The sequence below is a fragment of the Corticium candelabrum genome, chromosome 10 (assembly GCF_963422355.1).
Source record: "Corticium candelabrum chromosome 10, ooCorCand1.1, whole genome shotgun sequence".
Lineage (NCBI taxonomy): Eukaryota > Metazoa > Porifera > Homoscleromorpha > Homosclerophorida > Plakinidae > Corticium > Corticium candelabrum.
Genome location: NC_085094.1, coordinates 1,094,167 through 1,110,355, shown reverse-complemented (window position 1 = coordinate 1,110,355; position 16,189 = coordinate 1,094,167). Strand labels below are relative to the sequence as shown.

Sequence of the window (16,189 nt, the reverse complement as noted above, 5' to 3'; positions counted from 1 at the left end):
TGAACTTGTCCCGAACTTGTGGCGCCGGGCAGGACTTGGCGCCTCCACGTCGCTGCTGCAGCGAGCCATTAGTTGCAACGTTGTCAGACACTGTGGCACCGTAGCACAACAAATGTAAAGGATAGGTTGCGCATTCGTACTTCATTTCACGCTCTGCATCGCTACTATTGACATGGCTGGTCTGTTGACGGGACAGCACAGTTGTGAGAGTACACTCACTTGTACCACTCCCAGCCCATCTGGCAGCATTGATTCAGAAAAGTCCGAGGCACGGCAGATAGGAGGTTATCATGCTGAAGACGGAGACAAAGCCAACGCGTCGGGAAGCGTCCCGCAGCAGGTACCTCTAGACTTCCGTGGAAGGAGAAACACGCGATCTATTGGAGCGAGGAGAAGGAGACGTTATGACAGCGAGTCTGAAGATGAGAATTCTCGAGCTAAAAGAATGGCTACAAATAGTCGAGAACGATGGAGGCAGCAGAACGTCAACGAGGCATTTCAAGAGCTGAGGAAGATGGTTCCCACTTACCCACCAGACAAGAAACTTTCCAAACACGAGATCTTGCGAATGGCAACCAGGTACATTGCTTTTCTGCAGCAACTACTCAATGATCAGCTTCAAGAACAGAATCGCAAGGCAGCAGCATACGGTCAGTATGGGCCATCACCAGCAACATTTGCTGGTGGATACCCACCTGAGTTTGCTGACATGGTTCCTGGACTGCAGCCTCCTACTCCGCTACCATCTCCATACCAGCCGCCACCCATGCCTTCCGTTATGCCGTCTGTTCCTAGCCCTCACACAGGTTACGCAGACACCAACATTCAATCCTTTTCGACAACGCCCCAGCCCTCTGACAAGCAACTTTTATCACCGTTACCAAACAGAGCTCCTGCTCCTCTTCACCAGCCATCCATTTCGTCTCAGTCAGCTCTCCTGCCTAGCCAGGGACCTGCAGAACACAGATCAGTTCACAGAACAGCGTCCAACCTACAATCAGGCATGTCACCAAGATCATCCGGCATTTTGACTCTAAGCCACCACCAGCCTTCCGCTGCAACGCCTAGCAGTGAATCCTCTCTTCCAACTAATCCCCTTGTGGTGACGTCGCCGTCCTTTTCATCGATAACCCACCCACCTCCACCTGCTTTGTCAGTTCACCAGACAGCCTCGACCTGCTCATTTTCATTTGGCCAGGTAGGCTACCTCACATAAAAGTTAATGTCACTCTCTATAACAGCATGTTTGTCTTTCTAGGATTTGGCTGTACTCGACAGCAGACCTGGTGATCATATGCCACCTCTACCCCAAACCATCTCACTAACACCCAACGTGTGTGTTGGGCCCCCTAAGACTTCCACTTCTACTGTCACTTGGAAGCCACATCAGCCAAACGGATACTCAGTACTGACTGATCATTCTAGACCTTTTGGCAGGGTGTATGGATCATGTAGTGGACCTATGATGCAGACAATAGCCTAGAATATGACATGTTGTGCAATGCACCACACCAAGACTTTAGCTCTGGCAGCTTGCACATGAAGACTGACCTTTGAAGAAACTCTGATGATAGCTGGCTTGTAATACAAGGTCATTATAGGTACATATTTAATTGTTCTCTTCAGTACTATGTCAAGACTTGCTGTACAGTCTTTTTGGTAAGAAAATAAATTTAATTCAGTCATTAAAGTTCTTCATGTTCAACTACATGCGTCCGTACCGCTCTGAATTGCGTGCAGAACATGGATATTTGCAGAACATGTAAAATATAGGGCACTACCTTGCTAATCCCATGTCACCATGCATCAGTGCTCTACCGTACTCCTGTAAGCCCTTCTTGGTAGCACAAAGTATCCCTATCAAACTGACAGAACAAATATACAAGTACTACTGAAACCGTAAGGTAAACTAAGCCACTTGACAATGATGTTTGGGAAGTTGTTAGCCTTGTAACATGCTACCCTTCTGACATCCTTGGTTACACCCTACTATTAATAGCATCTAGTTGGAGGAATAATTAATCCAGCTTGTTGTCAATTCTAAGTAAGGTTTCACTGAGTGTTAGCCTCATGCACATAACTATTTATCACCATTACCAATGGGAACAAGCACCATGGTTGTAAATGAGCAGGAAACAACAGATAAACAGTGGCCAGCCACCAACAGGCAGGTCATCATCATCTGATGTTATAGCTACAGCCAGGCAGCTGCAACAGTTATCACCAAATCAACCCTTCTAAGCTATTCTCTTGTTTTAGGTCCACCTGTGTTCTCATGAAAGGTCTTACAACATACAGTACACCTTCGATTATCCGGACAAATTCTGTGTCTCATCCCCACTATTGCTGCATTCCTGGATAAAAGAAATAAAAAAATATGCTGTAGGTACACGTACAACCTCTCACAAATGAGCGAATACATAACTAGCAAAGAACGTAATAATCTAATAAAATAGGCAGCTGTTGATGACCCTTCTGACATGAATGTACAGTAAGTGTGGAAACAGAGTGTGGTCTTGTACAGTGGAGGGAAATCAGTTCATATTTATCAACTTTTGATTATCAGGCATTCAATTATCCGAACTTCTAACCTGGGACACTCGATTATCCGGATTCTAATCCATCTCCGGAGAAGTCTGGATAATCAAGGGTGTACTAGTACTGTAAGTACACATGATCATATGCCACAGCACTGCATCTATTCACCCATCCCATAACCAATCAGTGGATGCCACCTCTTTTTAACACCAAATGTGGGTGTTGGGCATTAAACAACATCACCTGGAAACAACAGCATCAAAGTGGCTATTCAATTCTGCCTAATAATTATAGGCTCTTTGCTATGATGTGTGGATCATGGCAGTGGCCATATGATGCTGACCACAGTTTAGAATGCCCATAGTCTAAAGTCAGACTTCACCAAGATGATAGCACAAGTACTGTACAAGGTTACAGTAGCAAAATTTAAGTCATTCTTTCAGAAATACGTTGGGAGTACATCATTTGGTAAAACAAAAATAAATGATCATCAATTCGTAATTCGTATAGTAAGGTTGGTTCCCTGCTACCAGGGTTACAAGACTTCCAATTCTTCTTGAACTTTTTTGCACTGAGCAGCTGGATCACCCAGCAGGTGAAGAAACATTCCTGGTCTCAGTTTCTCTGCTGTTGCAAGTATAATCTTGAAGTCACCTTCCATTTCTAATGACAGGGCTTTCTTTAGCTTCTTGATTATTTCTCGACTGATGCCTGGTCCTAACGGAAGATCAAATCTGGTGTTGCTACAGGAGGCAAATTCCAAGTTAAGATATCAACTGAAATAATTAAACTAAGTGTTAAATCTAATCAGAACATGCCATTGTATGGTGTTTGATTAGTTTAGAACATGAACACCTGCTTTACATACTCTTCAGCTCCAACATATTTGATTAGAGCCAATGCTTTACGTTGAAGAAGGCGGGCAAACTGTGAAATGTATGCTTCTCGAACACCACACGATGGCACCAACTCATACACCTGTGTGAGATAAAGCAATTCTTTAGTGCATACGTGAAAAACCATGCTCACCTCTCGTAAGAAGTCTTGAACTAACTTGGAATGGTCATACGTTTCACGGAACAAACTGGATATATAAAATACTCAAAATTAGTACCAAGTCACCTGCTGGCTACAAAAAAACTCAGCAGCAGATAACTTACGCCTCATAATATTAATCAGTCAGTACACTTCAGATAACTAATATTTATAACTAAAACCCAGATAATATGGAGAACAGTAATGAATATTGGAATTTGACAAACTTTTGGTGGGGGTTATTTTTCAGTAATTTGGTACGGCATGTTGACAGTTGTTGTATCTAGTATTTGTTTTGTAGTAGTATTTGCTGATGCCATATCTTTCTTGTCTTAGAAACCACCACCAGCCTAGCAACACAGCCACAAATCTGTCAATAAATATCCCGCAAATCATCACTGTAACCAAATTGTAGAATTCTTCAAATTACCATTGAACAATTAGGAGTGTGTTCGCACTAAATACTTTGCTAACTATGGTTAGGCTAATTATGATTAGAAGGCAGTTAGGGTAGTGTGTTCACAGTCACTAGACACTAGTGACAGTCACGTGCGCACATGATGCTAGGCTGTAGTATGGGCTTTACATTCTGTAATCCGGGAAGATTCCGTTAACATGCAATCCAGAGAACAGTGGATGGAGGCAGCATTTTGGCTTGTGAGAAAATGAAGTGTCTAACCCTGCTGATAATAAAAAAGGAATGTTTTCTCCTCCGGTGGGACATCAGTCATTGGAGACATTTGAATTGCCATGCCAATGTCTCCTCTGGTGTGCCTCTCTCCAACGGTGAAGCTGCATTACCAGCTTCAGCGACATGTACAGCACCACTACGAGCATGGCCAGACTAACCATTTGGTGTTACTCTGATCATGATCAACCTAGTGTGAACAAGTGAGGTTAGTGCACTAACGGAGAACTAATCATGATTAGGGCCCTCAGTCATTGTATTCCAACATAAACATTTCCTGTGACAAACTGGACCTACTGTTTAATAACACATGACAACACAATGTTGATAACCATGCGACTTGATGTTACCATCTCTCATTTTGGCTTCCTTGTCAAGCTGTCAACACTGACTCAAAACCATAACCATGATCCCAATCAAATCCCAAATCTCACACTCCTCACATTATTTGAGTAAAAAGTAATGGCCAGCAGTCCATGTAATCAAACAACAAATGACTTAAATTATGGCTGGTTCAACATTATCAAGACAAAATACCTGAGTCTTCGGGCTTGCCCTTGATAATTAGCCTCAGGTACTTATTCTTAGAAAGCCCTCACACTTTCGTAATTTATCTTGATAATCCTCCCAACCATAATTTAAGTAATATTGAACGACTGCCTACAGTTTCATGTGTCCCAACTTACTGTGACCTAAATATGTATACTGATGTAGCAAACGTCATGGATTTAATCAACAGTGAGGCTTGCCTCACTAAGTAGATTGTGACGTTGACTTAAGTGGGTTTGTTTAATTGAATGGATTGATATAGTGTTGTGTTGAGTGCCGTTGTAGTGGCTTTTGTAGTATGGGCATGACCGGTGGATGCTTTTGCTGAGTAATATACTACTACTACTACTAAAGTCTGGCACAATACAATACTGTACTATGGTATTACCCAAAGTACTCTACTCCCGGTATTACCAAAGTGATATGAAATATACTGCTGCTGCTGCTGACTACAGGTACAAGCTTTGCATGCACCCTTGTTCATTTATAGTTGTCACAAACAGTTTACAGCATGCACAGATATCACCTTAGAGCTCCATCAAAAACCTGCTAGGTTTACTCTTGTTAGTCACCCCTTGTCCTGCAGTTTACTAAGCTCAGAAGTGAGTGAAACACACCAGTTGTGTTATAGGATAATACTCTGCTACTATGATACAGATATATGTATGTACAGACAGTAATGACCATGTACTTTTATTTAGCTATACATACACATGTACCCACCAGTGTGGGTACACTCAAAACTAAAACTAAACACCTAGCAACATCTTCACATTGTAGGACCATAATTTAATAGACATTTGTTCACGAAGATTTCTAACAGCCATAGTGACTGTCATATTCCCTTCAAAAGACAACCTTTGTGCAATAGCCTTAATGACATGATGACTGTGTGGTGACCATAGGCTCAAGGATTCGCAGACCAAAGAATGAAAGACACTGCCAGTTGCTGTTACACGACTTTCATGATGATCGTCTTTGTTCTGCTCTCCTGCCTCTGCAGCAGCACCAGCATGGTGTGCCACTTGAACAAGGTATAATGGCTGCAGAGAATTTCTCACTGTAATGTCAAAGTAGTCGATTGTCCTTGATCAAAATCAGGGTGAAATATATCACCTGGCCTTTTTGTTGTTCTTTCCTGCAGTTAGAGACACATCAGGAAGAGCATCATGTCGTCGAATTCTCAAATTGTTGTGGCAACATCCTAGCAACTGGTCACCAAAAGATCAATTTGACCACAAGCACGTCTCTTAACCAGTATTGGATGGGAAAGGGGGAATAGCCAACCAATAACGCAGAGAGTGTAAACTCCTTGGGAGGCATGGCAAGGCCCAAATTGCAATTAGGAGTTTCCCACAACCATGATCCTACGTGTTGAGCAGATATGGAGTTAATTCCAGCATAGTCACGTAGACTAACCGTGCCTTTCAAGTCATGCCACAACCTGCGTCCAGAAGTGATTAAAGCTGGTGTTGAGTAGCCAAGCAAAGATTAAGCACAAAACCAGGAAGAAGGCAATGTAGGTATGCTTACAACTCAACTTACCCTTCAAAACACAGATTTTTAGAAACCTGTAAGGATGACATGACTATGGGCTTTTGTATCATGGCCAACAGATGTATAGCCATCGATCGAGTTGCATTACAGCTTGCAAGAAAAGCAGTTGGAGCTGTTCTTGTGGATTCACGGAGATCCAACCCACCTAAACGAACAGGCAGTGTAGACTGGTTCCAGCAGTATCAGATATGGAAGAGTGAGTGATAGATTTGAAAGTGTACCACATCCCAGCATCAAAACGGCACAACTGCTTCTTGATGATAGCTGATGGAACTGTTCTAATTATGCTATTGATTTTACACAGCGAAAGGCAAGACCGTAACAAGAGAAGTTCGACCTGAGGATTTTCCAACTCCGACAAATAACTCTGACAGTCAAAGACTTTGTCAACCCTCTTAGAAACTGCTTGGTTGAAAAACTCTTCTGAACCACATACAGGAAAGCCCAAAAACTCACTGCCAGCATTAGCCACATCAATGCGTTGAACATCCAATGGAAATTCAGAAAAATGCCTAGTTTGCTGATGGCCACAAAACTTTATGTTTACACATGTTTAGTTGTAACCCAAAACGTGGAACTACTGACTGAATATTCTTCAAAAGACATGAAACTGTACACCACTTGCCAATAAAGGACCTGTCCAAATACCATAACTATAAGTCGATACCTGGCGAGTGTGCCAGTTCATCCAATAACTCCATCACAAGGAAGAACAGAAGTGGACCTAATGGATCACATCGTTGAACGCCAGCCGATGACTTGAGATGAAGTTTACCACATCAAAGCTCACCAAAGAACCCAAGAATGCAACTACACACACACACACACACACACACACACACACACACACACACACACACACACACACACACACACCACACACCACACACACACGGACAAATGTTAAGCCCTCCATGTCTTTCGACGTCGACCTTGAGGTCAGTTGCGGAGATAGCTCCCCCTGCCTCTAGAGACAGGGCCTCCATGCGCTATGTGGAGTCTTGGGGCCAGCACTACAATCCACCTGGAGCTTGGCCAGAGTCATCCAGGGGCACTGACAATGGCGCAGCTCTGGGACTGGACACCAAGGCCCACACGTACCCGTCCGCTGCATGATGTTGCCACCAAGCCAATGGTCTTGTCCACCCCAGTCAATGACCAGGTACTCAATTATACTCCTGAGTCGAGACAAGCAAGTGTGGGTGAGTTTCTTGCTCAAGGAAACTGCGACAGTGCCGCCTCCACCAGGGTTGAACCTTCGACCCTCATCACGGAATACAAGATCCCGGATGTCATCACCAACGCTCTACCATCTGCTCCACCACACCCCACACACACCTAAATACTAAAATCCTAAATGTCAGGAGCTGCCTCTCAGAGGTCACGCCCCCAGCTGTTTAGCTGGGCCCTGTGCGCTACTCAGGGAACTCTGGGCATGCGCTAGCAAACTCCTGGAGCCGGGCCAGGCACTCGCAGGAGCACCGACTTGTGAAGCCAACTGTGGTCTGAGCACCCAAAGTCTCACCAGGACCCCAGTGGCTGATGTCACGCACAGCCGATGGCCGCTTAGGACCCCAGTCAATGACCAAGTACTCATTTATACTTCTGAGTCGAGAGAAGCAAATGTGTGTTAGTTTCTTGCTTAAGGAAATTATGCCATAGCTCGCCATCACTGTGAATTAAACTTGCGACCCTTCAAGGTCCCGGATGTAAACACTCCATAAGATGACTCTCTAACCAACTGAGCTATCGCACCACACCCCCGCACACACACACACACACACACACACACACACACACACACACACACACACACACACACACACACACACACACACACACCCTATAAATCTAGCAAGATCTAGCATGTATGAGGCAAACGTTTCTTTAGACTACCAAGATACTGTTTCACCACATGATGTCTCAAAGTGTGAAATGCGTACAAATGTTGTTCTCTTGAAAAGGAGTCAAACCTACAAAGCACGACAGAGAGCCTTTAACAAATAAATGCCGCCTCTTTTAAATGCCACAGTTAGAACCCTAGCTAAGAAATAAATGCCATGGTATAGAATCAAAGAAATACGGAACAGACTACAGCAATTTCCATTTGAAGACTGCAGATTACCTAATGGTTACACAACTGACTTACACTCTACCCATTGTACACTGCACACTCACTGAAATTTCTTGGATATGCACTTTGTTGGTAGAGCCTAGACAAACTAATAAACAAAATGAGAAATTTAGGAGGCTAATAAAATGATGGTGGCTTCTATTATAAAAGGAGCATTTAAAGGAGAACTCTCACCAAAATCAACTATCTCTCAGATGAAAGCTGTCACTTCATGACACAACCCTTTGCAGCCGTTTACTGCAGAAGTTTACCGTAACGAAGAAATAAAGCATTGAAATTACCTGCGTAGGCATATTTAGTACCCGTATGTGGTGTATGCGTAACTTTGATTGTTGGTTAGCAAGGAAGACCAATATCTGTGCACATTTCAAGGTAAGGATTGTGAGACATATGGTGTCAAGTTGTGATTTATTAACCAAAACCTAAAGTAGTTGCTTTGAGAGAGTAAGACTTTGTGTACATACGGGGAATCGTCTGAACAACTCGTTGCCGATTCTCTGCTTCTGTGGCTGTCTGGACCGTAGGTTTCCTGCAGGAAGATACCAGGCCTTGCATCTTTCTTTCAACAAGTTTTAGTATTTGGTGAGAGTTCTCCTTTAATGCCGAAACAACAAACTAATTTCTGCTGTAGCAGACGACTGTCTAGTTTACATAACTAGGAGCACACATGGTACAGTACTGTACCAGCAATACTTTAATAATTGAGACTTGAAACTGACAGATGACTGGCTTTCCAATGGTGTCAATCTCATGAGTGTCTGTGCCTCCAAGCACGATTTATCAAAGAAAAATGGGAACTCAAATGCTGCCTTTAACTCTGAAACACACTCCAGGGGCAGATACAGAATCTATAAAAGAGGGTCCACAAACATGAAATGGTAGACCACACCCATTTCAAAGAAGACAAACAAGGTGAAAATAGACGTTACAACAAAACATTACGTTACATAAATGCAAGCATCAAGGCAAACAGTCCACAACGTGGGCGATTCAGGCAAAACATGCCATAATGCCAGGGTGCACAGATTCAAAAAATTATGTTTCCTTGGTAATTCTAGAAATTTTACACTCAACCCTTATTAGGAAACAACGAAAGGAACACTTCTAGAAGTATCATCACATTTCAAGCAATGTAACTGCTGGCCCAGATTCACTTTGTATAGTGTTCCTATCTACCTGAGGCTGTTTGACACAGAGCCAAAGCATTTCATAAAAAATTGAGAATTGGTTGGATAGTTGACCACGAAAAGTCATGTTGAACTAATAGTACTGTACAATGCATGCACTTGTTGCAAAAGAATCATTTAGAACCACACGGCTATAAAATTCAAATAAGTTTGCAGTAGTACTACATGAAGCAGCTGCATGCTCCTTGTAATTGACACCACGTTGGGCTATAGGTAGCCTCAAACTTCCAGACCAGAAAGCGCACAAATATAGGCACTGCATGTGACAAATACAAACTCTTGGTCGTTGCGATGCACACTTTACTGGTTTCAGTTGGACAATGATCATAAAGTAAACTGTACTGTCATTTTCATGTGCGTATGTATTAACTTTTGCTGACTAAGTATGCTGGAAATGGTATCAAACGTCAATACACTACATCTTTCAAGACTACAGACTCAGAGAGGTGTACGTGCACCCAGTACACCCTCCCTATATCGTCACCTGTACTTGTAGTATTTGACAGCAAAACTATTGTAGGCAATTGCATCTGGGAGTTCAAGAAAATTTATGTGCTCAGGTCTGGCACTCCAAGGCTGCATAGTGAACACTAGAGACCAATATATTTACTTCGTCACCACTTGCGACAGAAAATTACCATCCGTGGAGCCTGGCATTTTCCTCTGTTTGCTTCGGTGCTGTCACTGAAAGCAGCTGACGAGTCTCCAGCATCCACTGTCTCCTCTAGCTTGTCTGGAAGCTTGCTAGCTGTAGCAAATAACCATGCTTCTTCCTGCTTGTCTACAGTATAAAAGTCTGCACCTTGACAGCTTGGCCAACAGTTTCCTAATGCCATTAGCCAAAGCTCCCAATTGCAGTTTTCTTCTTGTCCAGTAAACAAGAGCTCAAAAACGTTTCATGTACTGTACAAACAGTTAACCAATGCAGTGTCCAGCACTTGCATAACACCAGCCCATCATCGTTAAGTCCATTTACTCTTCATTCCCATTGACGTGACTGATGATAAATTCTATATCACTTTACTGCACAATGTACCAGAGAAACAATCTTGGTATCGTTCAAAACCACATAATCTTCCATTTCTACCAGTGGAAACAGCAGAGATACTAGTAGTAACCTAATCTAAAAGTAGAAGTAAGCAATAGGACAACCTCATATAAAAGTTTCCTGCTACCACTAATGATCTTTATGTTATTGCATTAAGCTAAAAGAGGTGTTATCTCACAGTCCATTCATTCACACCTGCAGGGTTCCCCAGAATTAAAATTAAACATGGCAGATTATTAATACAGTTATTAATGTTAATGTAATATAGTTAATATTAACAAAATGCAGAGTGTACACAAGCATGCTACGTGATCTTTAACTGCATGTGAAGAATAAGACACAAAATGTTTAAAGTCCATTTTTAACTAAACCAAAGGCTACACAACAGAAACTAGTTTAGTATGTTGAAGTCGAAAGAGGAAGTTTTCAGAAGAGGACAGCAGTATATGAATAAAAAATATACATAGCATGTGCGTGTGTGTGTGCCCTCTTTCCATATTTTTGTCATTCCTGGTGACGCCACTGGGAGTGGTGTTAGATGTGACAACAATAATAGATCATTCTGTACTCTAGACATTTTATTTCTACTTTGCTAGCACACCATGGGCTGAGCAGCGGAAACAATGTGTTGGACACCTAGTTACCAAAGTAGGAAGCACATTACAGAGTTACACTGACGGTATAGTTAAAATCAGTAGAACAATAGTGGTAATACAAGTTAGTGCAAATGATATACCTCTAGCATGACAGTGAAGAGATCTTCAGAGTGGGAGGACAACAATGATGACTAATTAGATCAATTTCACCAATGACGCTTAAAGAATGCAATTAAATGCCAGAGATTGCACAAAGCACGCGAACTCTAGTCTGGACCAGAACGATACTAAAATGATTTCGGAAATAGCCTTCTAAGCCAATCAGCATCTTAGAACCAGAATGTTGGTTGTAAATTCTGATTGGTTTAGCAGTAATTGGTTATGCTAAGTGCACTAGCTGATTACATGCACATGTGAAATCCTCCAGGGTGGTTAAGTGCACACCAGAGGCACTAAGTGCACGACAAAGCCACGACTAGAGACTCTGGTGCACCTCTTAGTTTTAGTTTCAGCTTTAGTTTCTCAATCTTTTCAAGCTTACGCTGACAGGACATGCACAGCAGCATCGCTAGATGCAGAATCAAAGAGTCGTCATTTCATGCTGTCCACCAAGATATCAGCCGCAAACATGGCAGACATTTCTTCTTTGTTTGTGAGATCTGGTGGCATTTACAAATGATATGTTTGCATAATGCAAAAGCGAGGTATTTTTCCATCTCATTATTTGAACTCAAAAACGACTCTAGGCTGTTAGATTACCATTTAGCACAGTTTTTTGATAAGTAATTCCGAAATCATGTTAGTATCGTTTTGGTCCAGACTAGAGTTTGCACATTTTGTGCACTGCGCTCTCTTGTCTGAAAGTTCAAAGCTAGCCTTCTGTATGCACACACACAAATAGAATGTTCAGGGTTCTAGCCAGGCAAACTAAGGGGTGGCAGATTGCCACCCTTTACTCCTCAAAACAAGATGCCCACCAAGCTTTGTGATTGACCGCCACGCTATGTGAACAAACATTCCAGGTGGAATTAGTGGCTGTACAGCAAGGATTGCACTAGAGAGTCTTGACTACTAACTGTTCACTTTCATTTTTTACACTTACAGAAAGTGCTAATTATGGCCTCAGCAGGTGTGCTATTTACTGTGCTGGGAAGTCATATTGTTTCAATGTTGTGTGCTCTAACCGATCTTATTACAAAGCATGACGACTAGATGGAGAGCATCATAATTGAACGAGGGTGTGGCATTCTATATAAACATACTTGCCCTTAAAATCATTGATAAGCAAATAGCTCTTTCCACAAATATTATCTTAAAAACAGCCAAGTTATTCAGACTAGGTTTAAGCAGAGAAAGTCACAAAAAATCTCTCCTGGGCTGCGTTTTCAACAAACCATAAACACCATAAACACGGCAAAACCACACACCCTTTCACACACCCTTTCAAAAGACCACGTCCTTTTTAGGGAGTCACAGCCTACCGCCACCCTTTGCCTCAAAACCTGGCTAGAACCCTGATCTTCATACTTGCTTAGAGTCCTAAGATCCAGAAATTTTCTCACATTGATGGTAAACAAAATTTAGGGTCAAACCCTCAAAACGTAAGCTGCCCTGCTAGAGGGTCCTGGGGAAATCCCTACACCTGACACCATTTATGTTATTAAATTAGCATAAGGAGCAATCATGGTTGGCCAAGTCAAGGAGAATGGAGGGTGGATCCTCATTATTATACCAAAATACTCACATTCTCTTATATTTGCCTGCATCCATGATGGCCGTATATTCAGTAGGTAAACTATATAGTTTACAAACTCTATATATAATTATATAATTTGCATATCTAAATGTCCCCATCAAACAGCTACAAACCTAGACATTGTGACCACAAAAAGTCTATGGGATTACAGTATTCCTTGTTTTGTGGCTGTTCTGTGGGGATTCTTTATATACACTGTATATACAAATTATGTAAAACTATATAGTTTACAAACTGTATATATGGCCATCATGGAAGCAGGCAAATATAAGGGAACGTGAGTATTTTGGAAGAGTACTAAGCATTTACCCTCCCTTCTCGTTGACTTGGCCAACCATGAGTGCTGTTTATACGAATGGTGTCAGGTGTACATGGTTCTTTAGTAATGTGCTACTATTGGTCTCCATACTAAAATCCAAATTCATAAAGTTCATCAAAACTTACTTCTTATAGAAATTGCTGGAATCAGGAACTGCTGGAAATGTAGAAAATGATGTCTTGCTAATGTCAGCTGATTGCAGAGCTTCTTCTCTACGTCTCCCTGGCTCCATCATCAGATTATATTCAAGAGCAAGAAAGTCGTCCCGCATTGCATGATGTTTGTGTGTTAAATTTGTCTGTTCTACTGTCAAGGCTGTAACATTGATCAGAGTAGACGGTAACTTTGTTCGAATAACTTCGCTACTGGGAATCTTCTTATGGTAGCTCTCACCCTAATAAGCAATACCACAGTTACTTGTCACTATATTTATACACAACATAGACTTCTAACTCAACTACGTTAAAACTGCAATATCATGTATAATACCCAAAATCCTTATACAACTTCCTCACCAATCTCAGAAGCATCATTACTTTTCTTACTGATTATCAATAGCAATTATGTACGTCCTAAAATCACTGAAGAAGACTTGAAAGATATCCAATGAGTCATCACAATGCAAAGATAGATACACAAAAATTATTGAATTAATGCAAATTAAATGAACATAAATGCTTCTGAGATTTACATATAGGCATTGACAGACACCTACCCGCTTGACCAGCAGACCTTGTAGAAACAAATTAGACTCATACTCTAAGTCACCCGTGTCTGTTTCATTGACAGCATAACGTGAACGCAGTCTTTCAGCTGGTGATAGGAACAAAGCAAGTGTGCTGATCAGCATATTCAACGGCTCTATTGCCTCACCAACCACAACTGTGCAGCAACATGTTTGAAGATGAGATGTGATACATCTAAAGACAGAAATTTACTTCTACACATACACAAACAAATTGCTATTTCGACTACAAATGAAATAGCCAGAGCCTAGCCTGGTTTTGACTTGGTAGCTCTATTAACTAAAGCTATACACAGCTTCCTTTGGTTTTGTGAATACTAACTCCACAGCCCTGAGACTATGGGTACAAGCCTAAGTAGCAAACTTCTTAATAGAAGTGACACCAATAATCCCACATCCTTCACTCACACAAAAGTTGTTCTTTTAATTCAAAGCAGTCAGCAGCTTCTAATTTATGTCACCTTATGATCATACCATAATATTCCAATGATGATACCTCTCCATAGATCCACAAAACCAGTACTTTCAGCTGCATTCTGTAGAAAGAATGCAGATTGTAGCAGAGTGGTTCTATTATGTACACTGATATCAAAAATCGTAGAAAAATGTGACCACCAATCTCAAAATCCCAAAGGTTCATTTCAAATTAGCAACGACTGTCATCGGACTGAATCCATTTATGAATAGCAAAATCCAGTCTCTTTAATAAATTAACTATCACTAATGCTAGTCTAAGATCAAGAAATGCCTCTTTTGCAAGCATGCAGCATGCACATCTCCAGCTACTTACAAACTTACAAACTTATTGAATAGGTCGTGATACCTTTTCACAAACTCAACTTCAAATATCTCACAAGCTTGTCCATGAAACACAGTTGATTGAAGCTGCAATCAATGAAAACATCACATCTACCAGATTACTTCCCCTGCTTTTCTAAGATGAATTTATCTACTTTCCATACTCACTTTAACGTCTGTCAGGGGAGCTAGTGCGATGCTAGCAACTGACTGAACAAATTTCTCAATGACACTGGAGAACTGCTGAATTGGAATGCCTTGTTTCTGCATTCTTATTAACTGAGTAATACAGCACTTCATTTTAGCTTCGCATAGATCATGTAGAGGAAGATACGACGTCAATTGGTCGATTGTCATAACAAGGCAAAGTGAGAAGAGACATGAGCCTGACTTCAAGTGACCTTTGAATATAAATGCAGTCACACACGCGTCTTTCTCGGCAAACACAAACAGCTTCGCTGATATTCTCTCGCCTGGATGTTCCCCATAGTCTGCCCGCACGATTTCTCCATTTAACGTATGACTAGACACGTACTGTATAATGCCTGGTTGCAGCCGATGTGCTGTAGGTCCATTCCATACATGGTACACTTGAGGTCCCAAAATATTGTCCCAAACGGAGAGTAGCACAGCACTAAAATATGTGCAAGATTCTGGTAACTTTGAGCGCCGGTGCTCCGGTATCGGCTGTATACCGTGCTCGCACACTTCTTCCAAAGTGACAGACATGACAGGTCACGTGATTTATTTGCCTCGAGCCTCAGACCCTTCAATACCTACTTATACTATTTTTATCGAATCAGGTTTTTTCGAGGTGTACCTTCCTTAAATTAGGTATTAATCTTTATTTGCAGTCTGTCATCTTCGTCACAACAATTCACTGTACCAGTAACAATACTAGCACTAATTAAAAAAGAAATTAAACTGGCATTGTCTGTTAAATTCAAGAGAAGAATCAATCTGGTGGAAATCTGCTCTGCCCTCTAATAGTCAATGTTCGCGTTACCAGTACAGAAGTGTACTCACGTCATTTGGAGCGGTTAACTGATCAATGACAGAATTAATTAATTTGGACCCATTCTTACATCAATCATGACTAAAAATCGCTGCCATCATCCCAAAGCTTCCATTCAGAGGCTCTATTTGCCAAGGAGATATGGTGGCCGAGGCTTGGTGCGAATTGAAGATCTATATGTCGTCATATGGCAAATCTTATTCCATCCATCGTCTACTATACTG

The 16,189-nt window shown here is 41.7% G+C and overlaps 2 protein-coding genes across 2 annotated transcripts; one reads left to right on the top strand and one right to left on the bottom strand.

The window, feature by feature from the left end:
* The first annotated feature begins 164 nt into the window (after positions 1-164).
* LOC134185565 (uncharacterized) lies at positions 165-1,748 on the top strand. The gene is made up of 2 exons (XM_062653380.1): positions 165-1,198; positions 1,259-1,748. The coding sequence occupies exons 1-2, from the start codon at positions 173-175 to the stop codon at positions 1,481-1,483; spliced, it is 1,251 nt and encodes a 416-aa protein (XP_062509364.1). The 5' UTR covers positions 165-172; the 3' UTR covers positions 1,484-1,748.
* Positions 1,749-2,949: 1,201 nt separating this feature from the next.
* LOC134186106 (guanine nucleotide exchange factor C9orf72-like) lies at positions 2,950-15,679 on the bottom strand. The gene is made up of 7 exons (XM_062654026.1): positions 15,119-15,679; positions 14,976-15,037; positions 14,123-14,327; positions 13,533-13,801; positions 3,568-3,622; positions 3,407-3,516; positions 2,950-3,281 (listed from the first exon to the last, which is right to left on the bottom strand). The coding sequence occupies exons 1-7, from the start codon at positions 15,677-15,679 to the stop codon at positions 3,074-3,076; spliced, it is 1,470 nt and encodes a 489-aa protein (XP_062510010.1). The 3' UTR covers positions 2,950-3,073.
* Between the last annotated feature and the right edge of the window lie 510 nt (positions 15,680-16,189).

Bases quoted from the DNA above. Each gene is read 5' to 3' on its own strand.
- LOC134185565 (XM_062653380.1), top strand. From the start codon at position 173: ATGGCTGGTCTGTTGACGGGACAGCACAGTTGTGAGAGTACACTCACT. The intron at 1,199-1,258 runs GTAGGCTACCTC...TTGTCTTTCTAG, and splicing joins GCTCATTTTCATTTGGCCAG to GATTTGGCTGTACTCGACAG.
- LOC134186106 (XM_062654026.1), bottom strand. From the start codon at position 15,679: ATGTCTGTCACTTTGGAAGAAGTGTGCGAGCACGGTATACAGCCGATA. The intron at 15,038-15,118 runs GTGAGTATGGAA...CATTGATTGCAG, and splicing joins CTCCCCTGACAGACGTTAAA to CTTCAATCAACTGTGTTTCA. The intron at 14,328-14,975 runs GTATCACGACCT...TTCTGTCTTTAG, and splicing joins GAAGTTGAGTTTGTGAAAAG to ATGTATCACATCTCATCTTC.